The 24,717-nt window shown below is 36.6% G+C and overlaps 3 protein-coding genes and 1 long non-coding RNA gene across 45 annotated transcripts in view; 1 reads left to right on the top strand and 3 right to left on the bottom strand.

The window, feature by feature from the left end:
• kcnc3a (potassium voltage-gated channel, Shaw-related subfamily, member 3a) overlaps positions 1–7,753 on the bottom strand; it is a 113,809-nt gene extending 106,056 nt beyond the window's left edge. For 22 of the 41 annotated variants that reach the window (XR_012399764.1, XR_012399765.1, XR_012399762.1 and 19 more), the window contains exon 1: positions 4,578–5,421. The gene's annotated coding sequence lies outside the window, so the exon portion shown is untranslated. Of the gene's footprint in view, positions 1–4,577; positions 5,422–5,845 lie in introns of those variants that run through there. The other 19 variants (XR_012399784.1, XR_012399787.1, XR_012399796.1 and 16 more) reach the window with 3 other exon arrangements.
• On the top strand, positions 1,238–8,390 carry LOC110439178 (uncharacterized). Its single transcript, XR_012401056.1, has 4 exons — positions 1,238–1,329; positions 1,510–1,656; positions 6,611–6,651; positions 6,763–8,390. It is a non-coding gene; the product is annotated as an uncharacterized lncRNA (long non-coding RNA).
• Positions 7,272–12,977, bottom strand: zgc:193811. Its single transcript, NM_001130773.2, has 5 exons — positions 12,711–12,977; positions 11,522–11,701; positions 11,328–11,441; positions 9,809–9,897; positions 7,272–7,753 (listed from the first exon to the last, which is right to left on the bottom strand). The coding sequence occupies exons 1-5, from the start codon at positions 12,798–12,800 to the stop codon at positions 7,402–7,404; spliced, it is 825 nt and encodes a 274-aa protein (NP_001124245.2). The 5' UTR covers positions 12,801–12,977; the 3' UTR covers positions 7,272–7,401.
• Positions 12,978–13,718: 741 nt separating this feature from the next.
• Positions 13,719–24,669, bottom strand: lin7b (lin-7 homolog B (C. elegans)). 2 transcript variants are annotated; one of them, NM_001020733.3, is made up of 6 exons: positions 24,438–24,669; positions 22,986–23,104; positions 19,235–19,306; positions 18,929–19,138; positions 17,272–17,435; positions 13,719–14,644 (listed from the first exon to the last, which is right to left on the bottom strand). In NM_001020733.3, the coding sequence occupies exons 1-6, from the start codon at positions 24,472–24,474 to the stop codon at positions 14,623–14,625; spliced, it is 624 nt and encodes a 207-aa protein (NP_001018569.3). In that variant the 5' UTR covers positions 24,475–24,669; the 3' UTR covers positions 13,719–14,622. The 2 variants fall into 2 exon arrangements, 1 of the variants encoding a protein (NP_001018569.3); XR_012399554.1 differs by having other exon boundaries at positions 13,853–16,033; positions 17,024–17,435; positions 24,438–24,662.
• Between the last annotated feature and the right edge of the window lie 48 nt (positions 24,670–24,717).

The raw sequence follows: 24,717 nt of genomic DNA, 5'->3' as shown, positions 1-24,717 counted from the left end.
TTATGCAGACTGCTCAGTACAGTCTGTGTAGAGTATTAACCTTTGTTTCAGATGTAAAATTTGCATTGTCTGCATGTGCAGTCTTCAAAATCACAATATATAGATTCAGATAACCTCTCGTGCACATACAATCACACCATGCAGGTGCTTTAAACCTGGACTTACTATTTTTTCTACTTCACAGCTCTAGTGACACAATTGAGCTCCCTTTTACCAATCAAAATGGCCCATTTCGGAAATATGGAGCAGGGAAGCTATTATCCTTCTCTCTTGGGGTCCGTATACACTGTAAAAAAAGTGGAAACGTGCCACCCGTTCCTGCTTTAACCTTTAAAAATGATTTCTGATAGTGTAACCTAGTCATATCGATTCAGTTTTTCAGTGGCTTTTTTTTTAAAGTTACTACATGAAGCAATATTTTTTTATATTGCCTAGCAAAACATTTTTACCAGTGTACAAGGATTAGATTTCACCGACAAATGTCCTCCTCCCATGTTTTGCTGTGCTGTCTCTTCCTGCTTTCACAATGTCTTTCCTTTATCAGCTCCTCTTGTTTGGCTGTGCTGCATGGCTGCTCCATACATATCCGTCAAACTGTCTTACCGCATTAGTTATCCATTCTACTTAGCTCACTCTTTCTCTTGCTTTCCCTTACATCCCACTGTAATTAACTGAGAAACCAACAAAGAACGAAGACTGAATCAGACAAAGCAAGCTAAATGAATTCACCTTCATTCTCTGAATGAAGACAGTCAAGCTGGCCTCTCATTTCAGCACCACGGACAGCGCATGGCTTTCAGCATATGCACTGGATGTACAGTTGAAATAGCAGGCAACTACAGAGGCTTAAACTAACTAATTAACTAGAAAGACCTGTCGTATGATTAATATTAATATAAAGTAACATTAAAAGAAAAAAATCTAGATGTTTTGTCTCTCTCTGGCCAAAACAGCATCACTGGCTACCCGAAAAGTGTTTTTGCAAAGTGTTTCAATATGCCAAACTTGCTGTGGCTGAAGTAAATAACTATGAGGAACACAAAAAGGACTAAATAAATAAAACGATGAATAGGAATTACGGAAACTGAGTGGAAACTAGAGAGGGAATAGTGCTGAGAAAGCACCAAAAAAGCTCTCACTAAAAAGGAAATCATTGTTAAGTGTGTGTGCCTGCATAGGGGGGGAAGTACATTAATGTATGTCCGTTGGGATGGGGGTTGGTTGTAAGGACAGATACGCCTATAAAAGATAACAGCACTATGCCGACAGAGCGAGAAGAGAACAGGTTACAGCCACAGAGAGGAAAGTGAGGGAATGACTGCAGTAAAGGTAAATGAAGCTCCATTCATAAATTATTCAGTTTATAGAAACATTGTCAAAGAGAAGTGATATATACATGCGCTAATATAGGAGAAGGGAACTGTTTCTGCTGCTATGCTTCAGTATGTGCTGTAGTGCTTCTGCATTGTACCTGCGCTCTAACTCCCTTTCCCTCTCTGTCTGGTGCAGTGAAGCTTCTTTGGATTTTTCTACTTGCTATCCCACTGCAGTTGAAGCTCAGCGGTGCTCAAAGGCCACCTAGAGGACTCACTGAGAAACTGCACAACACAAAATACTGCAGTACCCCCTCCTCTATAAGCTTTCTCCCCGACTGAGGTAAGGATGCCTTATGCAAACCATCTGTCAATGCATTGCATGCAGGTTTGTGTCCCATTTCAGCCTGTACATTCGTTTATTGGACAGAAATCACTTAACGAATAGCTGATTTATATGAACTGACCAGGTATTATCGCAACCTCTTGCGGCGCTGCTGGAGCGCAGTGATTGTAAAGCTTTTCGCAATCCTTCTCTCGCTCTCTCTCTCACTTATTTGTGTGCACTAAGCTACTCTCAGTTGAGTTGCTCATATTGATGTCTCTTGTGGAATAGCGCTAAAAGAAAATAAATTAGAAAGGAGGCTTACACACACAAACACGCTTGCAAAAAGGGCCATGTCAAAGCACTAATAATTAGCTCTAAACAACATTATGCTCTGCAGAGACAAAGTTACACAGCATTTGCACATATGAAATATCCCTTAAAGGTAATCAGTAATGCTTTGACCTGTGCTTTGAAACTAATCACAGCTCTGGTTGCGGAGAAGTCCTTTTGAAAGGTCCCACTCTTTATTTTCAGTCACGAAAGCGAGGAGAGATATAGAAAGGGGCTTAGAGGACTCATCTTACAGTGACAGCATTAAGACGTGCATGACTATATTCCCATATCTAGCACTAACAGTGTTCTTAAGATAGTTATAACCCCACTCCCTCCGCCTCCCCACCTCAGCCTCAGCTCTCGTTAAAACCTAATTAATAAAAGTGCCCTCTCCGGTTAATTACCATCCCTTTATAGTCCCCCATTAAGTACTCAGGGAATGAAGCCGGAGAGAGATGGGATATAATTGTGTTAAGCCAAATCACACATGAACTTGATGGAAACTATTCTTGGCGGTGGGAAAGAATGGAGCAGGGTGATGAAAAAACGAGACGGAGGACAGAGAAGGTCATCTCAGGTGATTGGTGAGGGTCATGCTGCCTGGAAAAAGGGGTGTATTTGTGATGATGCAGAATCATGGAAGGGAATCAGCAGGAGGGAGAGTGAATGGTTTGAAATAAGGAGCTGCCAATGGGATGTGAGTGGGTGAAGGAGGGAGAAAGAAAGGGAGGGCCCAGAGGCTGAGAGAAACAAACAGAAAAAGTTGAACTGCTGAAACTGATGAGAAAGTTTACAGGAGGGAAACAAGACTGAAACAAAATATTTAAGAGAGAATTAATACTGAAAACATTGCGTTTAGAATTTAAAAACTTACAAATGGAGTCACAATGGGTTCCATATCAAACAGCGCTAATATTTAAACATATTAAAATGTACATTTTAGAACCTAAAATAGCTTTTTAAATAATTTACTACGTCACGCTCTAAACTTTGGTGAACAGAATCCTGGGTCATTTGATCCTGGATATTTAATTTCATGTTTGAGGTCTAAGCGTCAACTCAAAATTTCATTTGTTTGCATAATTGCTCTAGAATTTTGCATCTTTGCATTAAATATGACAGAGCTTATAGCAATGATTTTTCTTAGACTATTAAATTAGGAATGGAACATTCTCTTCATTCAGATTTTCAACCAGAATGCATTATGTTCTGGTGACTGTTGTTAGGTGCTAACATTCCAGTCATAATATTCTAACACCACTTTGTTTCAAGCTGATTGCACATTTGTCATCATAATGCAGGGTTCAGCAGTTAAAATGGCATTACAAGTGCGATGTTTAACCCTGTGTTAAAAGTACGGCCAAGGACTAAGAACAGGGGCTATGCGCACTCTGAAAAGCTCTAAAGTGTACTTATCAGCAATTAAAATGGCACATATAAGTACCATTTGAAAAAATATTGAAAAGATTTTGCATGTTTTTATAAGTTTTTTCTTGATTGCTTCAGAATTTGACATGAAACTGTAAAAAGGTTAACCTTCCACTAAATTAATGGTCTTAAACTCAATTCCTGAAGAGCCACAGTATAGTTTAGCTTTAACCACCTCAAACTCACACGTGATTAATAGTCCCTAGTAGTCTTTTGAATACCTTGGTTAGTTGGATCAGCTGTGTTTAATTAGGGTTGAAGCAAAATTGTCCCGGAATCGAGTTTGAGACCTATGCACTTAATTTGAATAAGAAATGATATGGGGAATAGGGAGGATGAAGATCCATCCACAGAGTTTGTATTTGCCACAGAAATCCTAGCTATGTTTCACCCACTATTGGTAGGGGGTGATGCCACAAAGAAACATAAAAAAACCTAAATAATAAAAACTGCTTACATAGTAAGAACACTGAGTTCCCTAACATAGTTATCCTCAAATAAACAAGAGGCAGGTAGGTATCTGCTTTAAAATAAAAGAGTGAATAGACAGGTATGAAAATAATGTTGTTTAAGCTAGCATACTGAAAACACATCTACATACATATTCCATCACCTATGTGGGGTGAAAAAAATCAGACACCAATCGTTGTGACGTCAATATATTTTTGTTGCACTGACAACCAACCAATAAAGTAACAAACATGTAATATACGTTTAAAATAATAAGGGGAAAGTAGTCAGTGTGCGAATTACTGAGTCTACTGTCCTGTCGCTTTTTGTACTTTTACACCTTAAGCAGTTATAATCTGCGAGATAAACATCAATAAGACGGTAGCTACAGTACATAGCTATTCACGAACGTCTTTTGGCACATTTTAAGTTGTACTGAAATACTTCATTTACTACTTTTTATTGTGGTAATTAAGGCAGTAAAACAGAGCCCATCAAATTCCTTCCGTAATTCGCACACTAATTTAAGAGGCATAAACAAAGTAGACCTGGCTACTACTTGTTGAATTTGTTGGCTGGCGGAGACAGAGGGTAGTCAGGCCTGCTTTGCATCAGTGCACCGAGTACACAGAAATAAAAACTAAAGAAGTGCTATTTTGTCACTTGTGCACAAGATCACGACACAACACAGCACAAACACCTACAACATCACATAGGCTACTTACTCGCTTTGGGTCTGGCTCTGTTCGCGTGCGTGCAGTGTGCGTGTTGCTGAACACACACACAAGAACGCACACAAACGCTACGTGGAATTTATTATTTTCTGATTGAGCTGAGGGATCCTCGCGGCGTGGTGTCCGAATGACTGTGCAGTATAATTAAACATATGATTCTGTTTTCCTCAAAATGGCTACAGTTATAAATAATGTAAAATAGTCTTGCTACAACACCTGTCGGTTCAAAACGTGCTATAGAGCGTGTTATCTTTAGTTATATGAAATTCTAGTCTGTAATAAATATATAAATATAGCCTATATTGTACCTCTGCTATCCCTTTTTCCTTAAATAAATCATTACCAGTATATACATGAGTGTTACATTGCTATTATCCTATTGAATGTGCCTAATAAAAACACATTTCTGTCATGTCAAGCAATTGTTTTAAATTCCCTAATCCAAACAGATTATCCAAGCAAGCGAAACGAGCAGCGGGGAAACACCTCTCTCTTTCTCTATTTCTTTAATCTTCATGCAGTCACTCCATTAACAGTCTATCCCTTTCTTCTCAGTTTTAGCATCCTTTCCTCCGTATCTTCACCTGTTCCCGTTGTCCAGGGTTAAAAAGACCGTAAGCAGGTCTTTAGTTGCAGACTGAGAGGTCGGTTTGAAATTATTTATGTCGAACAAGCAGCATGCCGGGCACGACTACAAATGTTATTCCTTAAGCTGCCTCTCATTTCTTCGGTTCGTTTCCCCCCTCACCTCTTTCTCTGTCGATGTTTTTGTTTTGTAAATTTGTATTTCCTCACAATTTAGTCCTAATCTAATGGTGACATGGGATCCCTCTGTGTTGTTCCCTCCCTTCAGCTCTTTAAAGGGAAAGGTGGCAGCTGGTGCCCCCTCCCCAAACCCCACCCTGTGCCATTTAACCATATACAAGCCAAGGAACCTGTCGCTATTTAAAGCATTTCGTCCAGGGACACGTTTTTACACTATTATTCTCTTAATTTGTATAAAATTCCTGATAAAAACAACAAATATTACTAAACCAATGACAGCAAAACGATAAAAAGAGAAAACCATACTGACGAACATTAATGAGCAAGTTTACGTCTATGTTGCTAGTTTGCAAATTAGCCAGCTAATCAGCAACAGCATGTGCATATTACATTAGATAGTTAACGTTATACAGGAAGTGGACTGAATGGCGTAGATATATAGATTACTTCCATTAAAATTGTTAAAGACTTGTTAACATGAGTGTGTTGTCTACCTTGGTCAGTTTGTGTGCGCGCGTTTTTTTTCAGGGCTCATAAATTATCTGTAAATCATCTCCGTCCACTCCACACAGACAATAGCCTCTTTCCTATGGGTGATCCAAACAAGACAGTGCAGTCTGTATGTCTGTGAGGGGGGAATAACAGCAAAACTACACCAATTAGGACAAGCAGGGCAGGTGTATTTATGCACAACTAAACAAAAAAAATCAAATAGTGTTAGCATGGCAAAAAAACAAGCAAATACTGAAAACAAAGTAATATTCTGAAGGAACACATCAGCATTTGGAAATAATGTTAATTTAGCTTGCATTACAGATTGATCCTAGATTAGAATATTCATCTTGACTTTTGTAAACAATCATTTCTGCCATCAAATAACCAGAGGACATAAAAGGTCATAGAGCCCAGACTATTGGCCATTCCTTTAACATTTTATCATTTTTTTAAGTCTTAAAAACAGTTTCTCAACCACGTCTCTGCACAATTTCCATGTCTCCCTCACCAAGTACACCTGCTTCAGATCATCAGTAGAGACTGAAAGACCTGTAATGGGTTTGACTGACAAAGGAGACATTTAAAACATGCAGTGTTGGTGGTCGCCCAGGAACGTGGTTGACAAACACTGCTCTAATAGATTAATCCACCTTTATTAGCATAAAAAAACATCTTTGTTTTCACCTTTCCGACAAGTATTATTGATATTACACCCATATATGGTCTTAAGTCAGTCTCTCTCTCCCTCTCTGGCACCCTCCCAGAGACTGAGCTGGGGGAGGAGAGCGAGATGTCGCAAGTGCAAGTAGGTGGAAAATACTAGGTGGGACAAAATTTAGACAAAATTGCAATATTATACTGTATACTCTGTATTTTTTTCCCTCTTCTCATTAACACCCTCTTTGTTTTGTTCTAGGTTTGATTCGTGAGGACAAGAAGTGTAGTGTTTAAGTGCGCACTACTGTGAAATCCTCATGGGTTGTCTAGGTGTGCAGCCAACTGCCTGTTCAGCGATATTTCTGGCTCTCCCAGGCCTTCCCTCTTTACTTTTTTTTTTCCTGAACCCATTTCTGTTAAGTTCCACAGGAGAAAGAACATAGTACAGGTTAAGAAAAACATGAGCACAGAATTTTTTTTTTTATAAATCAAACCTTTATAATAATAATGCTTATTCAAATATTAATTAAAATATTTGGTTATTTTGGTTATTATCTAATTAATATTTGAATATTTTGGTTATTCAAATACTAATCAGAATTTAAAAGGTTAAATTAGGCTGTGACAAAAACAGTATGAAACAAAGTGCTGAGTAAACTATCTCTTTAGGGCAAAAGAATATATACAGAGAGAGAAATATACCCAGAAAAAGGCACATGTTCCAGATCAATAAATCAATAATGTTTCCACCAATCACATCAAACGTGCTTTTGTTATCCATTTATTTCTGAGTGACAAAAGGAAAGAATGGAAATATTGATGAAACCATTTTTTTGAAGTTTGGATCAATTATAACAGATCTGAAAATTAAAGCACCCACACTAATTTGTCTATGTTCTTATACCATAGTCATCTTATTGTTTCCATATGTTTGATTCTCAGTACTGTACATTTTAGGAACACTTAAAATGTCCTGTAACAGACCTCTGCCACCATCTTGCAGATTCACACCATTTTGTGCAACAATAGTGGTTTGAGATGCTGGCGGAGGCACAGGTACAGCAAAACTGTCCATATAGAGACTAGTTTTACCCCTGTGGGGCAAAGGCAAAGGTAGGCGAGGCAGCCGGGGTTGACAAGATAAAGTGGATTCAGCTTTGTGCGCAGGAAGGCGGCTATGAGCTCCACTCTTGGTAAGGGTCCCATTAATAGTAGCTGCATCCAGGACATGATGAGAAGACAAATCTGATCTGAAAAACAGGATTATCAATGACTAAGAAAAAGAAAATGATTAAGTGAGGGGGAAGGAGGCATGAGGCTCTCAGAAAAGTATTAATACTTTGCTAGCATGTACTTGTGCTTTGAGGTCTATTATCTTCCGGGCTTATCTAAGGTATATGCTGACCATTCACTTAGCTCATATATTACTTTGTCGATAGAAACACATTTGGGAGACTGCAGATCCTCTGAGATTAAAGCTCTTCATTCCATAGCATAGGAAACATCTCATATGCCATACCATTGCTCCCTCAATAAAAGAGATAGGACACAGGAAGTGCTTTTAAAGTTCTTAATTATAAAATCAGCAATGCAGATGTACCAGCCTCAAAAAGTATATGCCATGGGAAATTTGCCATATGTTATAGACTGTCATACATAAACTTGCTGTGAAGAGGTGTGAATTAGTGCCGAAACGCATTTGTGACCTTGAGCCGCGCTCACCAATCAAGGTCTGACAAGTTGTAGGAGGCCAGGCCAGAAGGTGAGATGAGCTATGCTTCACTAAATCATTTCAATCTGCTTGTAGCAGGCCAGCATGAATAACTGTCGAATGCAGCAGATGAACCCTAAACCTAAAGATTATTAAAGGAATCATTCACTTAGAAACTATTGTCATGATTTACTCACCCCAAAATGTTCCAAACCTTTATGATTTTCTTTCTCCTGTGTAACAAGACATTTAGAATCTTAACAATAAAATATATGGGGTCTAGAACAACACTAAATATACACACAAAAACAAATCACTGTATTCCACAGAAGAAAGTAAGTCATAGAGGTTTGAACGGACAAAATGGAGAATAAATGATTTCATTTTAAGGTGAACTACACCTCTAAAGATGTGTCTGCATGTTTGATTTTATTAAGATGAAATTTGGATCGAACCCTGATGTGCACCAAAAAAGAGGGTCCCACTTTACATTAAGTGACCTTAACTACTGTGTACTTGCATCAAAAAATAAATACAATGTACTTACTGTGTTGAAAACGTATTGCAGAACACTTCTGGTGCTCTTGAGTTGGGATACAGGTCAGGTTATGAACAGGATTGGTGGTATTTGTGGGTTTAAGGGTGGGTTAAGATATAAGGGATGGTCAACAGCACAATTACAAATGTAGTTACAGAAATTATTAACAAATGTAATTACATACAGGTATTTAATCAAGCATAAGTACAATGTAAAAACATGTATTTACACATTGTAACAAACTGCTAGGCTTGGTGTAAGTACATATTAAATAAGGCCACTTAATATAAAGTGGGACCAAAAAGAGAGATGAGGTTTTGATCAACTCAGGTATTAATGAAAACACACTAAAAAGAAGGCTTGACGTCACAAGATACGACCTTAAAAGGAACAGATTACTCAAGCATGTTTGCTTTTTTATGGGAATGTTGCACATTATAGTTCAATTCATCTGTCAGAAAATGCCTTTCCCTGTTGTGTGACAGAGGAACTCATAGTGCCATTTTGATTCCTTTATACATTTATAACATATACTTTTATATAAATTTTAATTATAAGTTTTATACAAGATTTGCTTTTTAATCTTGAGGCACCTTATTCATTTTTGAATCAGATCTAATGCAAAGCATGTCCCAAACTAATGTATGAACACATCCTAGTGAATGACCAGAGGAATATTCTGATAAGACTCTAATGCCGCAGCCATGCTAGACTTTATGCAGACAATGTTTTAGTTATACAATGTTGGCTCTATGACTACCAATCAAAAGTTGCAACTTTAACTGCACATGATTCAATAATGTCACAATGTGATTCACAGTCATCACCCTTGATGTTCTTGGGACGGAAGATTTGCTCTGAAGGCATTTAGAAAGCGTATTACTCATACATTATATTACCACTGGTATGTTTGGATAGAATTAGATCAGTAAACTCTTTGATCTCAATGATTTCCATCACCACTTTTGAGAAGACACCAGTGCTGACGTCAGATCTCGGAATTACCATTTTCATCCAGCAGCATGTACATACTGCCCTCTTGTGGTGGAGAGTTACCTGTGAAAGTGCTTGAAGTCTGTCTTGGCTGTGCTCTGGACTGGTTCCTGTCTCAGCGCCTGAGCTCTTTCCAGCTGTCTGTACAATGCCTGATTAAAATCAAGAGAAGTGCGAGTCATTCCATCAGCCCAAAAGCTCCAGTGGAGATAAAACTGCTGTCTGCGGAGCAATGCTGAATGAATCTTCATGGCTAAACGAGTCATCTCTTAAGATACTTTGCATGAATTATCATGTTTTAATATTGATATTTGAAACTTCCTTCTCCGCACCATTTTAAATATGCATTTCTATTCACCACTCTCAAAAGAGAAGCACTTGGCTCCTTAAGCCCTCTTATAGTGCAGTTTACCCTTACAGAAATATTCTGGGCTATAAATAGTACCTTACAATTTAGATGCAATTACAAGGTAAAACTGAATGATTTCTTGAGTAAAAGCGCAATGATTTTAATGTAATTAAGTTTTTCTCACAAAGATCTACTAGTCCTCAACACCTAAAATGCATGCAGGTGAAAAGTAAGAAGATAAAAAGAACAAATATGTTTACTTTCTAATGTAGAATTAAAATAGATTACCTTAACGTTATTGGCACCAGCATTTCTTTTTTTTATTTTTATTTTTTACATTGTCAGTCACTTCCAGTATATTTGTTAATTTGCATCTACACTTTACAGCCATCAGAATATTTTCAGCTATGTGCATATGAGAATGTCAACTTTCCCTTAAAGAACAACATTTTATTTTGTCTTTACGTGTTCACGTTTATTACCAATTGAATGCAGGCCGTAGTGAATGAATGTGTGTGTGGCTGATAAGATTGTATGGGTGCTGGGTTGTGGCTGGAAGGGCATCCACTGTATAAAACATATGCCAAATACGTAATTGGTGGTCAATTCCTCTGTGGCGACCCTTGATAAATCAGGGTTTAAAGCTGAAGGTTAATAAGTGAATGCAGATAAGACATTTATATGAGCCATTTTTTTAAATCATAGTGCATTATGTGTGTGTGTGCGTAAAACACATACACCAGTCAAAAATGCTTTAAAATGAGCTTATCCTGCTCACCAAGGCTGCATTTATTTAATCAAAAATACAGTACAGATGTAGAATTGTGAAATGTTATTGCACTATACAATAATGATTCGAAAGTAGTTTATCCTTTAATTTAATCATATATTTCATTGTTTTTAATGATACATTTTCAGCTTCAATACTCCAGTCTTCAGAGTCACATGATCCTTCAGAAATCACTCTAATAATATTATTGTTGTTAATATTATTATTATTAATGGTAATAGTAATAAAAGGAATAATGACTGGAGTAATAATTTCATTTAAAACTACATACAATTAGAAAGCAGTTATTTAACATTTTAATAAATATTTAACAATTATTAAATAAATGGCAGCTTGATGAAAATAAATAAATAAAAATGACCCCAAAACCTGACCGGTAGTGTATACATAATTTTGTCCAAACCATAGTGTGGCAAGGTCTATAATTTTCATCTTTTTCTCACCAGCATCTTGCTATAATGTTCAGCCTGAGGTTCATATGCTGCAGTTTGACCTCTATATCTGTCCTGCATTTCACTGATGTGGTTTGATACTCGCACTGTTGGACGGTCTCGGAGCTGTAGAGAAAAGGAGATAAAAATGGCATAGAGATCCTTTCAAACACACCAGGTCTTTCAAACACACACACACATCTTACCGTCTGGGCCAGTTCATTGAGGAAGTGTGTGGTCCAGTGTGCCGGGGCTTTAGAGTGGATTTCATTGTACAGACGTCCATTTAGTGGCTTTCTGTCATGCTCTGTGTGCGAGGTGAGAGAGAAGTGAGCAGAGGCCGGGACTTTGTTCTGACGCTGGAGGACTGGAGGAAGAGGAGCATCCTGGGACAGTCACAAGATAAAGATTGAAAGAGTAGCATTTTTTATTTCTTCAGTTGTGAACCATCCTAGCAAGATTTTTTAGTTTTTAAAAGATGTTTAATAGATGTCTAAACATAGTCGGCTAAAACAAGACTGAATTTGGGCTGTCAGTGAAAATATAATAGACCAAAGCTAGACTAGTCATCAAATAAACAGAAATGAATCGCGAACGCTCACGCTCAATCTGCCCAGTTGGTGGAATGAACTCCCTAACTGCATCAGAACAGCAGTCACTCGCTATTTTCAAGAAACGACTAAAAACTCAACTATTTAGTCTCCACTTCACTTCCTTATCTGCAATTGCCTCTCTGAATATCACACTAACTGTACCCAAAAACAAAACAAAAAACATACTAATACTACTAATACTTTCATTTGTAAGTCGCTTGGATAAAAGCGTCTGCTAAATGACAAAAAAAAAAAAAAAAGAATGACTACACATATAAAGTCTGTCTAAAGTCTGTCTAATTGGTCTATTCTTAAATGTCTATTCGATTTTCACTGACAGGTTTAGCCTGGTTTTAGCCAAGCTGATGATGTCTTTTAGATGTTTATTAAACACAAAACTGTTTGCTGTGATTAGGCCATACAACAATAAATGTTAAAGATATGTAAAAAGTGGAGTAACTTAGTTTACCTGTGATGTTTCTGAAATTATGAACATTATTTGTCTTTCATAAGCACTAGTGTAGCATTGTGCAGCTAAACTCTAATTAACAAGAAAAGCAAATATAGTATGGCTTAATTATTGCTTTAAATGTTAACATAGCCATTATTAGTGACCTAAACACGTTCTTTTAAATTAAGTTTCAATTTTGGCAGAAGCAGCAAACAGCTAAACTGTAATAACAATTGTAACTGTGGTTACTAATGTTTTGTTGAAGGGGAAATTGAAGAAATTAATATATCTAACGTTACAGCAAATAAACATAACTTAGTTTGATGTAACATTAATGCGTTCTTAACGTACCTTGCAAGTTTTTAAAGAGAACGGGGGTAGCTGCCAATACACGTGTCCAATGGCGGTGCTAGTGTGAACCTTTGGTTTGTTGCTATCCATTAGTTTAATGCACTCAGTAAACTCAAAATAAACAACCAAACATAAATAGAAACTCCTGCCCGTCGAAAATTATACAAGTGACGCTAACGCATTACTGATAGCAGTCGGTCTCTGCAAGCGCTGTCGGCGGTCTACCTCCATAGGAATGTTTACAAGTAACTGTTGCTATAGAAACGTATCTGCATCGAGTTCTCTCGCGCGATGAATGAACGGTACAAATATTAGTATATTCTGTTACTAGACTTCCTCCTTAAAAGGCTCATAGAATGTTTATTTCCACTTAAAATCATTTAAAATGACTTTGTCATTTCAATTTAATCCTTTAAATCATTAAAGCTAAAATAAAAAAAAATACTTCCAAAATCTGACACCACACAACAAAATATCTGTCCAACAACATGATGACCTTTTAAGATTTTTTTTTTTTTTTTTGTAATTTTGATATTCAAGAAAATTAATTTCTCATAAACCTTTATACAAAACCAATTCTAACACAGATTAATACAAAAGGAATGGTCTTTTAAGTAAAATTGAATATTAGCAAAGACTTGCTGATGAGTGAATGTGGACAATCTTGATATGTCAAAATGCAGAAATTATAAAATATAATCAATTTAATTTACAATTATCTAACACTAGCATCTTAGATTCCTATATTTTTGCTATTTACATCATGTCTCACTGCTCCTTTGTTTATTCGGATTGCTTCAGTTGTCTGAGTTAAGAAACAAGGATTCATCTTTTTTGTCAACACTGCTTTTACTAACACTATATTTTCCATCTTTATTAAAAAGCATTTAACACCAACACATATCTATTCACCGTTCTTATACATTTATAAACAAAGTCTTGAACTTTTATCCTACATTTCGCTTCCTTTCTTGCTTGATCACTTCCTATTATTCTTGTTTGCAAGAAAAAAACACAAATATCAAGCAATTTAATGCGAAGTAAGCATCCTATATATTTTCATTAGTCCCTCTCATTATGTTGTTTCACAGTGTACGTGATTGGTTATTACTGTAAACATTTAAAACACTAACACCGGACAATTAAATGACATTGTCAGTTTTAATGTATGAATAAATATAGAAATAAACTCAAAAATTCAAGCATTGAACATAGGCACTATGATTGGCAGCGCAAAGCCACTCATAGCAGCACAAGTTTCATGATGAGCGTACGCGAGTATGGCGTGCTGAGTACAGAGCAGTCTGTTCATGCTTAGTACAGAGCGATCGGCTCATTCAGGAAGTGTCTTTTGCAATTAAAATGCTTGCATACTCCTGTAGTAGAGCATAAATACGCACATACTCTAATTGGGATGCATAGCTGTAACACTATTGTTAATGTATGTTTTCTGAAACACAGACTCTGTAAGTGAATGAATGAATGAATGAATGATGGTCTAGGTAGGATCCATCATGCCAATCAGATCATCAATAACCCTACGGTAAAGACACAAAGTCCTACAATTACATATATTATGTGCTATTTGCACTATCCAGCCAATTTTAAAGCTTTTTTTCTGTGCTAAAAGACACACAAACAACTCTCCAGCGTATCAAAGGTCGGAGGTTCCACAGAAGAACACAACAGAAAAATCAGACTCAAGACAGACCAGATATGCACTATGCAGTCTCTTCCTCCGCATGGTTGGGACAAAAAGAGTATATTTGAGGTCTACATGTTTTGAGATCGTTCCACTAACATATAAATATCTAAGGGTAGTCTACACTGATCTCCTCTGGGTTTCTGACATCCTACAGGAGCTGAAAGGATGGGAGAAAGGATCAGTAGGCCAGTCGAAAGGTAGGTTTGGTTAACCCCTGGACTCCAAAGACCTGTGGGTGAAAAGAGAACAGTGGGGAAATTATCAAAACAATACACATGCATATTTCAATAGCTTATACCACATTTCATTACAAAAGACAATGATTTCATTCATTTCAATAGGCAATTAGTTTTTTATACTGAATAGCATGCACAGAGTTTATTTTAATTACAAAAATGAAAAATAATGTTTCATTTTCATCAAAAATAAGTTTATAAGCTTATAAGTTTGAGGTTGTTAATTGTTTTTCCTAAAATAAGCTTATTTAGTAAAGATGCAGGACCTTGTATAATAAATCAAAAGTGAGAGTAAAAACATTTGTTATAACGAATTAGTTAATTCCTATTTTATATTTGCTCTTAATATTCTTAGAAACATGTAAACAAAAGCAGCAAAATCATTTATTTGGCCAAAAAAAGTGAAAAGGGTAAACTGAAATAAAATAAAATAAAATAAAACCTTTTTATTTCAATTAGTTTTCAAAAGTTCTCTTTCTAATAGGAATTATAAATACTTTTTCTAAAAACTACAGTCAGACATGTCCTAATTAAACTTTCCAATAAAATATAAAAGTAAAAAATATTTAAATTAAAAAAAGAAACTACAATAGTATCAATCACACTAAATGCAGTTTTAAACACTGGACATGTTTCTTGAGCTCATCAAGATATTACAATGATATATAAAGTAATGATACTGCAAAATCAGCTTTGTCAGGAAAATATAAATATTAAAATAAAAAGTTTCTTTAAAAAGCAATCTTTAACATCATTATTCTTCTACTATTTGTCTTTAATAAAGGCCCAATCCCAATTCAGTTTTTTTTTATCTCTACCCCTTGGCCCTTGAAATATAGTATGAAGGGGAAGAGCTTCAAATTTTATCCCTATGAATTGGGACGGCACTACATCACCAGCACACATCATCATGTCATCGTGATCTCTTACTTCATATGAGATCAGACGATCATAGTGACTGCTGTAGTTATTCCAGTTGTGCTATTCTTTGGTATTTATCTTCAGGAAATCACTGAAGGCATATCATGTTATCATAACGATATAATGTGGCAATAAGATTGTAACTATACTGTGCATTTACACCGTGACCATATTCATCTATACAAAAACTACATTACAGCAGAGTGTCATCGAGTGTCAGACGTGAAAGCATGTTGTGGGACTACTACACAGGAGTGATTATTAGGAATTATAGTAGATTTATTACTATTTAAAATGATTTTTTAAACATGAGGTGAAACACAAACATTATTAATGTATTAAAACATGTGCTTGTTTGTTGTAAAATTTATAATAATGACAAAACAAATTCCATTCACAGCCATGCTGCTGGTGTGGCCTGTGTATTCTGGAAAATTTTCGTACCCCATGCATTGAAAACTCTAATAAGTTGACTGAGCTAAATTAATTTAGTAAACTTGTTGCCTCAATTTATTTGAGTAATGGAGTCTCCCAAAACTTGCATGTATGAGTTTATTTAACTTGCCGGTTTTGTAGATTGTACTTAAATTGTTCAGTTCACCAAACTTTGTACTTAAGTAGATTATACTTGAATTGTTTAGTTCACCAAACTTAGTGCTAAGTTTGGCAAACTGAATAAGGAAGCCCTTAGGCTGATCTTAAAGGCAAGGTTTACCAACTAGGACTTCACAATACAAACAGGCTGTTTCTCAATTCCAAGAACACAGAGAACGGACTTGCATTCTTGTGGAGACCGGTCTTGCCAGGTGTCCTCGGAAGAACGAACTCAGGAGACCGCGATGGCAGAGAACGCGTCCTTTGAGAAATGAAATGCTGCGTTCTTCCTGATGGTCACGTGACCTTCGCACGTTTTAAATGGAAATTATTTAAGCATTACAGAACTCATACAACGATTTATTGTTTTTCCCCTCTTCAAAATATATACTTTGCATAAAAACATTATAAATATACCCTGCACAATATAAATAAAACTAATTTTAATACGAATTTCAGCAAACAAACACCCTTAATGTGTTTATTCCTTTATTAATATGTTCATGTTAATGTTTACTTTCACCGTTTCATTTAGGGAAACCCCTAAGGTAAATAAGTGATATCTCTGAACTTTAATAATAAATCTAAATAAAATGCTGCGCTTCCCATCTCCAGTCGCAATGACTTCTGGGACTTCCAGAGCGAGTTCGGTGCTCAAGTCTGCATCAGTATCCTCGATATCAAGAACACATCCGGGAAGTTTCACACTATTTTTTTCTCTCGAAAGGACATAACTACATAAGTTAAATTAACTTATATTTTTAAGTGATACCACCAAAATGCAAAATTTTAAGTTATGTTTAGTCAACTTTACTTAATTGTTTAAGTAAAGACAACATTAGGGTTTTCAGTGTGGCTTCGAGTGTGGTCCTAAAAAATCTCAGTTTCAAGGACCGTCTAGCCCTTCCACTTAGCCCTTCACCTTCAAGCTAAATAGAACTGGGACACCCCTATCTCTTCATGCGAACGGAGGGATAAGAGGAAGGGCTAAGTGGTAGAATTGGAATTGGGCCTATAAAAAAATGCACATTTTGCCTCAACAAAAAAAGAACAAATGTCTTCAGCAACTGATCAGAAAAACGAGTCAGGGGAAAGTCCCACTCACGAGTAGCTGGTGTGTTGCTGGCGTCTTCTGGCACTTCTCATCTTCTCAAACCTGGCCTCCATCTCTTCTAGGACTTTGGGGGTGTAACGCACCACCAGCTTCACTGAGCCCTGCGCAGCCTTCAACAGCTCTACAGCTTTCTCGTGGTGTTCACCTTCAACACTCTACACACAATCGACAAACAAAGACCATTTGCAAGTCTACAAACTCACTTTCATTCTCTCTTTGTTTGGTGTAGCTCAACAAGAATAAAAAACAACTTTTGTTTTGCACTTGTTTTAAGTACCAATTCCTACTAATAACTTTTAACCTACTACTGGCCTGTTACTAAGATATTGACTGTTTGTTTGTACTTCTACAAGCCCAAACCTACCCAATACTCATTTTAATATTAACCTAATTATTAATAAGCACAAACTAGTAGTTAATTTAGCTAAAAGTATTAGTTAAAGGAAATCTCCACTTTTATTTAACAAGTTACCAAGTGTTTAACAGTTGAGTTTTACTATTTTTTTTTATTCATTCAGCAAATCTCCGGGTTTGGTGGAAGCACTTTAAGCTTTGAATAAATCATTGAATCAGATTAGAGATTAGCAGCATGCTAAAGTAAAATAAAATGCAATCAATAATTTAAAAACAACATTAAATCCTAGTACACTTAGCATTTACACTGTTTACACTTTTTAAAAACCGAATCTAAAGATATATATATATACACACAAACAGCTTTTGATCTGTATTTACAGAACAAACTGAATTTTAAAAAACAATGTTTTATACTGGGCTGAAAGCGATGTGCGTATGTGTGTTTACGTGATTATATTTTTAACAGTTATATCATTAGTTACTGATAAACAATAACTTGTAAATTATCAGGGTTTCTACAGGTTTCTTCAATTTAAATTTAAGACTTCAAGATCTGGTCACTACTGTAAATAGTTTTTGTATCAATGGAAGTTCATGTAAAGCAATGTTTCTCAACCATGTTCCTAAAGAACCATGAACACTGCAGATTTTGGATGTCTCCTTTGTCAAACCCATTACAGGTCTTTCAGTCTCTGATAATGAGCTGATAATCTGAATCAGATATGTTTGGTTAAGGAGACATGAAAAATGTGCAGAGCTGGTGGTCCTCCAGGAACGTGGTTTAGAAACACTGATGTAAAGGAATGTGTTGTTTAGTTTTCTGTCCCTGATTAAGGTATGTAATTTGGAGGATTTGCTGTAAAATGTCTAACAGCTGTTGTGAATTGTGTCTCTTTGCAATAAAAAAACTTTATTTACTTGGACATAGGAAAATGAATATTTGTTTAAAATTATTTAAGACCTACAACACAATATTTCAGTGAATTTACGATTTTTTAGGGTCTAAAATTTTGTTTCTGAAATTGTAGCCTTTTTAAGACCCGACTGACTCCCTGATTATAACATATAAATAAACAAAAAGTAAAAAAATAAAATAAAATAAAGCAGCACAAGATGATCGTTTTTCCTCTTTCAACACTTCTCTCCCACCTGATTACAGTTAGAAAACCTCTTTTCCAAATCAGAGGTAAAACAAGGGAGCTTCATGACAGTTGAAAAATCAAGGCCATGGTCTCTTACAAAAATCTAACGGCTAAATTATACATCTCAAAATGGTACTATGCCAACATACCACTCCATTAACAGAAAGCAGTTGATCTCCTCTCTTCAGGCCACCCTGTCGGTCAGCAACACCCCCTGGAATGACCCTAGAGATGTAGATGGGAGAGTTTTGTTCTTTTCCCCCCATGATGTTGAACCCAAGCCCTTCATCTGTTTTAGGGAGTTCAACAACTCTCGGGTGTGCATGACCTTCACTGGCGGCGAACGCTGCTACTGTTGCCTGAAAGAAGAGACCAGAAATTAGTTATGACATCTATGAACTTTCTAGTTTAACAGTTTTTTTTTTTGTTTGTTTGTGTTTTAAGTAAAAAGTTACCTTGGCAGTGGCTTGAGCTCGAACCTCAGGCCCACCTATAATATCCAACGTATCGTAAAGTTGCTCGTAGACCTATAAAAAAAAAAGAATGGGCCTGGATATTGAACAACATAAATGGAGTTTATAGTGAGATTAAAGCATTTCCTATACATATATAACAAACATTTTTACACTAAATACGTCTTTGCTCACTGTTAATTCATTTATGTTTATTCAGATAAAAGAAATATCCTACAATTCTGGCTCAGTTCATATTTAAATGTGCACACGTAATGGACAATGCACACATTAAAGTGTTGACATAAAAATGAAAATTATCTTATTAATTACTCACCCTCATGTCATTGCAAAGCCCTGAGGCCTTTATTCTTCTTCACAATAAAAATAAAGATATTTTATGTGAAAAGGTACATGTTGTGAATGCGCAATATACTGACACTGAGAAGAAACGGGTAAATTAAGTCGTTATTTTTTTTTTATGTGCGCACAAAAGTATATTTATAGCAGATAATATTATGATTGAACCACTGAAGGCAAATAGTCTGTTTTGAGAAAGTTTTTTGTTATTTTTCTGGAACGTTGCGTTCTATGGAGGATGAGAGAGCTCTCAGATTTCTTAAAAAATATCTTAACTTGTGTGCAGATGATGAACAAAGGTGTAAAAAGTTTGAAATGACATGAGTGCGAATAATTAATAACAAAATTTTCATTTTTTGGTGACGTAACCCTTTAATAGTTTACACATTTAAAGGGATAATTCACTCAAATAGAAATTCTTTCATTTACTCATCCTGTGCTTGATCCAAACATTTAAAGTTATCTATTTCTCAACCACATTCCTGGAGCACCACCAACACTACATGTTTTGGATGTCTCCTTTGTCTGCCACACCCATTACAGGTCTTTCAGTCTCTACTAGTGAGCTGATGATCTGAATCAGGTGTGTTTGGTTGAGAAGACATGGAAATGTGCAGAACTGGTGGTCCTCTAGGAACGTGGATGCGAAACACTGACTTATAATACTTCTATAGTATGTTTTCCCAACTATGAAATACCTACAATAAACAGTTTTTAATTTCTTCTTTTGTGTTCAGAAGTGAGAAACTCAGATTTGAAACAAGCAGAGGATTAGTTAAGGGATGACAGAATTTTCATTTAGGGGTGAACTGTCAGCTATGACATTTGCTATTGACTTTATTTGATGGAATAATTTACAAATCAGCAAATATTGCAAAATAATACCTTAACATAACACAAGACCTTCATGCTATACAGTGGGATCTTGATCACTATCTGATGGTTTATTTAGTGAATTTGACAATGTGATCAGTGGCTTTTATCACCATAAACAAGTGAACATGCAGTGCATCCGGAAAGAATTCATAGCGCTTTAGCTTGTCATGTTACAGCCTCATTCCAAAATAGATTAAAGTAATTTATTTCCTCAAAATCCTACACCAAATACCCCAAAATTACGATGTGAAAAAACATTTTGAAGTTGTTGCAAATTTATTAAAAATATAAAACTTGAAAAATCACATGTACATTAGTATATACAGCCTTTGCAGTGAAGCTCTAAATTGAGCTCAGGTACATTCTGTTTCCACTGATCATTCTTGAGATGTTTCAACAGTTTTATTGGAGTTCACCTGTGGTATATTCAGTTGATTGGACATGATTTGAAAAGGCATACACATATAAGTCTACATAAGGTCCCAAGGTTGACAGTGCATGTCAAAGCACAAACCAAGCATGAAGACAAAGGAATTGTCTGTAGACCTCCGAGACAGGATTGTCTCGAGGCGCAAGGCTGGGGAAAGTTATAGAAAAATTTCTGGTGCTCTGAAAATTCCAATGTGCACAGGGGCCTCCATCATCTGTTAGCGGAAGAGGTTTAAAACCACCAGGATTCTTCCTAGAGCTGGCTGGCCATCTAAGCCGAGTTATCGGAGGAGAAGGGCCATAGGGAGGTGAACAATAACCAGAAGGTCACTCTGTCTGAGCTCCAGCGTTCTTTTGTGGAGAGAGGTAAAACTTACAGAAGGACAACCATCTGTGCAGCAATCCACCAATCAGACCTGTATAGTAGAGTGGCCACATTGAAGCCACATCCCGTCTGGAATTTGCCAAAAGGCATCTGAAGGACTCTCAGATTTTCTAAGAAACATAATTCTCTGGTGTGATAAGACAAACATTTAACTCTTTGGAGTGAATGCCAGGCGTTATGTTAGGAGAAAACCAGGCATTGCTCATCACCAGGCTAAAACCATCCCTACGGTGAAGCATGGTGGTGGCAGAATCATGCTGTGGGGACGTTTTTCAGCAGGAGGAACTGGAAGACTAGTCAGGATAGAGGGAAAGATGAATGCAGCAATGTACAGAGACATCCTGAATGAAAACCTGCTACAGAGTGCTCTTGACCTCAGGCTGGGGCGACAGTTCATCTTCCAGCAAGACAATGACCCAAAGCACAACGCCAAAATATCAATAGAGTGTCTTCTTAACAACTCTGTGAATGTCCTTGAGTGGCCCAGCCAGAGCCCAGACCTAAATCCTATTGAACATCTCTAGAGAGATCTGAAAATGGCTGCACAACGTCGCTTACCATAAATTCTGATAGAGCTTGAGAGTTACTGCAAAGAGGAATGGGTAAAAGTTCCCAAAGACAGGTGTGCCAAGCTTGTGGCATCATATTCAAAAAGACTTAAAGCTGTAATTGCTGCCAAAGGTGCATCAACAAAATATTGAGCAGAGGCTGTGAATACTGATGTACATGTGATTTTCAGTTTTTTTTTTTCACATTTTCAACAATTAAAAAAAGAAGAAGCTTTTTTCGCATTGCCATTAAAGGGTATTGTGTGTAGAATGTTGAGGAAAAAACAAATTTAATCCATTTTGGAATAAGGCTATAACATAAAAAATGTGGGAAAAGTGAAGCGCTGTGAATACTTTCTAGATGCACAGTTAAATAGATATCAGTTCTGATTGACAGAGACTGAGATGTGCTTAATTTTACAATATGGAAAATAACAAAATCAATTACTAAAGTTCAACAAAAACTGATCATTCAATATAGACTCAAGAGGATTGTAAATATTTCACTGACAATTTCTTTTTAGCTGATCTGATATCAATTTCAATATACTCTCCACAAGGATCTCAGTTCATTTAACTTCTGTGATTAAAACAGATAATATTGGTCATGTTTTAAAATGTTATCATTACTTTTCCCATGCAGACGCCAACACGCCAATAATGTCAGCCACGTGGAGAGAAGGACACCTGATGGATATGTGAAAACTGATTTAGTGTGACAAGACTACGTAATTGTAAAAGAATGTGTTTGACTCTTGTGAATGAGAAGTGAACAGACTGGGCTCTTGCTACTGGAACCCATTATCACAAGTCAAGGAGTGAGACAATAAAGCTGAAGTGAGATGCCATCTCAAAGAGGCAGGAAAGTGAGTCATTCAGGAGGAGGAACAGTGGAATGCAGTTCTGCCTGAGAGAAGAAATAAATACTCATGTGGAGGAGGAAAAGGACAGTGCAGTCTTATGTGATACGCATTTCAAACCTCAACTGTATACCTAGTTACATATATCCAATTAGTGTTCTGTGAAATCAATACAAGAAAAAGGAAGGAATTATTACATTTTTCACAATTGAGCGACGCTCTAATTAGAAGCACAAGGATGAGTTATTACTAGAGTCAAGCATCCTTACGTTTGAAGGACAGAAGAAAGATTTTACCTCTCTGATGGCAGCACAGAATTTGCTCTGAAGGACTCTCTGGAGAGCCTGGAGTTTGGGAGGAGGAAGCTGACCGCTTCTTTGCAGTCTGTCCAACAATTCAATCACTCTGCAGACATCTGCAGGAGAAGTCAATATTATAGAAATATATAGATCAAAGACATGTTTGTGTCTGCAGCAAACGAAACAAATAAAAGTATATTATACACATAGAAAGCTTATCCAACTTTAATTTTCCAAATAATGTGAAAAAAATAAATGGTTACTTTCATTCCCAATAAAATAAATAACTGTAAATTAAACCATTATTTTTGCACAAACAGAAAGGAAGATATTATTCTAGATTTGTTTAAATTATTATAAAGTTCGGGGACACACAGTGAGTAGCTCTGTCACCTCACAGCAAGAAGGTCGCTGGTTAAAGCCTATGCTTGGTCAGTTGGCTTTTCTCTGTGGAGTTTGCATGTTTTCCCTGTGATGGCGTGGGTGTTCTCCGGGTGCTGTGGCTTCCCAGACAGACCAAAGACATGCGCTATAGGTGAATTGGGTAAGCTGACTTGACTAGTCTGTGTGTGAATGGGTGTATGGGTGTTTCGCAGTGATGGGTTGCAGCTGAAAGGGCATCTGCTGCGTAGAACATATGCTGTATAAGTTGGCAGTTTATACTAATGTGGCGACTCCTGATTAATACCAGTCTTATAGGGATAGTTCACCCAAAGTCAAATGTTATGCGTTTCCAACATTCCTCAAAATACTACCTTTGGGTTCAACAAAAGTCAAAGAAACTCATAAAAGTTTAACCACTTGAGGGTTATGGAGTAAAAAATTTTTTCAAATTATTGTAAAGTTCAGTGTGCATTTTCTGTACATCATTGTACAAAATACAAACGGTTTCCCGAAAAAAAAACAAAAAAAAACATTTGGATTTCTTTATATTTAAGCAAAATATTTATAACACAATCTCGACAGTTAAAATGTTTTGATAGAACAAATTTTCTGTCCAATACTGTCAAATATTTTAAGTTTATCAGGAATGCAAAGCCAACTATCAGTGTTTTACAAGTGCCTTAAAAAATCAGAAACACCCAATAACCTGCTGTATCTATTAAGCTTTCAGTCCAAATCATCCACCAGTGATACAAAATAAGCCCGTGTATATAAAAATAGCATTCTGTCTTAAACACCCACATAGCCTTGTTTTGTTTGTCTTTTTATTATTATTCAATGAATTCTAAGCCTTACACAAACACTAGCACACCCTACTGTGGGGTGAGGGGGGCAAACATCCATTCATTCAGATTATGGAGACTGTGCGCCTCTCAGTGGTCACTGCTGCTGCTTGTTTAACAAACACAAGAACCAGCGAGTGCGTTAGCAACGCTATCAGCTTTAATATTTGCACAACGCCACTCTCCGTGGCTTGCACACAACAATGAGAACGGAGTAAATTACCTCTTTCCAAGCACAGCGGTTCTGTCATCGCCGCCATGTCCACCTCTTTCCCCGTATGATAATACGATGACATCATGAAGACTGCTGCAGTGGAGGACTGAACCGCTTTCAGCGACGTTATACCAAATTAATATTTCAAAACAAAATTTGAGATGAGCTTTAAGTATGTAAAAACAATATTGAAGGCGCAGACGATCCAGCTCTGATGGCGAGATGCGCGGGTCTGAGCGCTCGTACAGAGCGGCAGCTTACTGGATGACGCAAGACCACACGTCACAGG

This window comes from Danio rerio, chromosome 3 (assembly GCF_049306965.1).
Source record: "Danio rerio strain Tuebingen ecotype United States chromosome 3, GRCz12tu, whole genome shotgun sequence".
In the NCBI taxonomy this organism is placed as follows: Eukaryota; Metazoa; Chordata; class Actinopteri; order Cypriniformes; family Danionidae; genus Danio; species Danio rerio.
Note: the sequence above shows the minus strand (reverse complement) of the source record. Positions and strands in the feature narration are given on the sequence as shown.

Bases quoted from the DNA above. Each gene is read 5' to 3' on its own strand.
- zgc:193811 (NM_001130773.2), bottom strand. From the start codon at position 12,800: ATGGATAGCAACAAACCAAAGGTTCACACTAGCACCGCCATTGGACAC. The intron at 11,702-12,710 runs GTACGTTAAGAA...TGACTGTCCCAG, and splicing joins TCTCTTTAAAAACTTGCAAG to GATGCTCCTCTTCCTCCAGT. The intron at 9,898-11,327 runs GTGAGAAAAAGA...GATTTTAATCAG, and splicing joins AACATTATAGCAAGATGCTG to GCATTGTACAGACAGCTGGA.
- lin7b (NM_001020733.3), bottom strand. From the start codon at position 24,474: ATGGCGGCGATGACAGAACCGCTGTGCTTGGAAAGAG. The intron at 17,436-18,928 runs GTATGTTGGCAT...GATTGTGTGTAG, and splicing joins TGCTTTCTGTTAATGGAGTG to AGTGTTGAAGGTGAACACCA. The intron at 14,645-17,271 runs GTGAGTGGGACT...TTTCACCCACAG, and splicing joins CAGCAACACACCAGCTACTC to GTCTTTGGAGTCCAGGGGTT.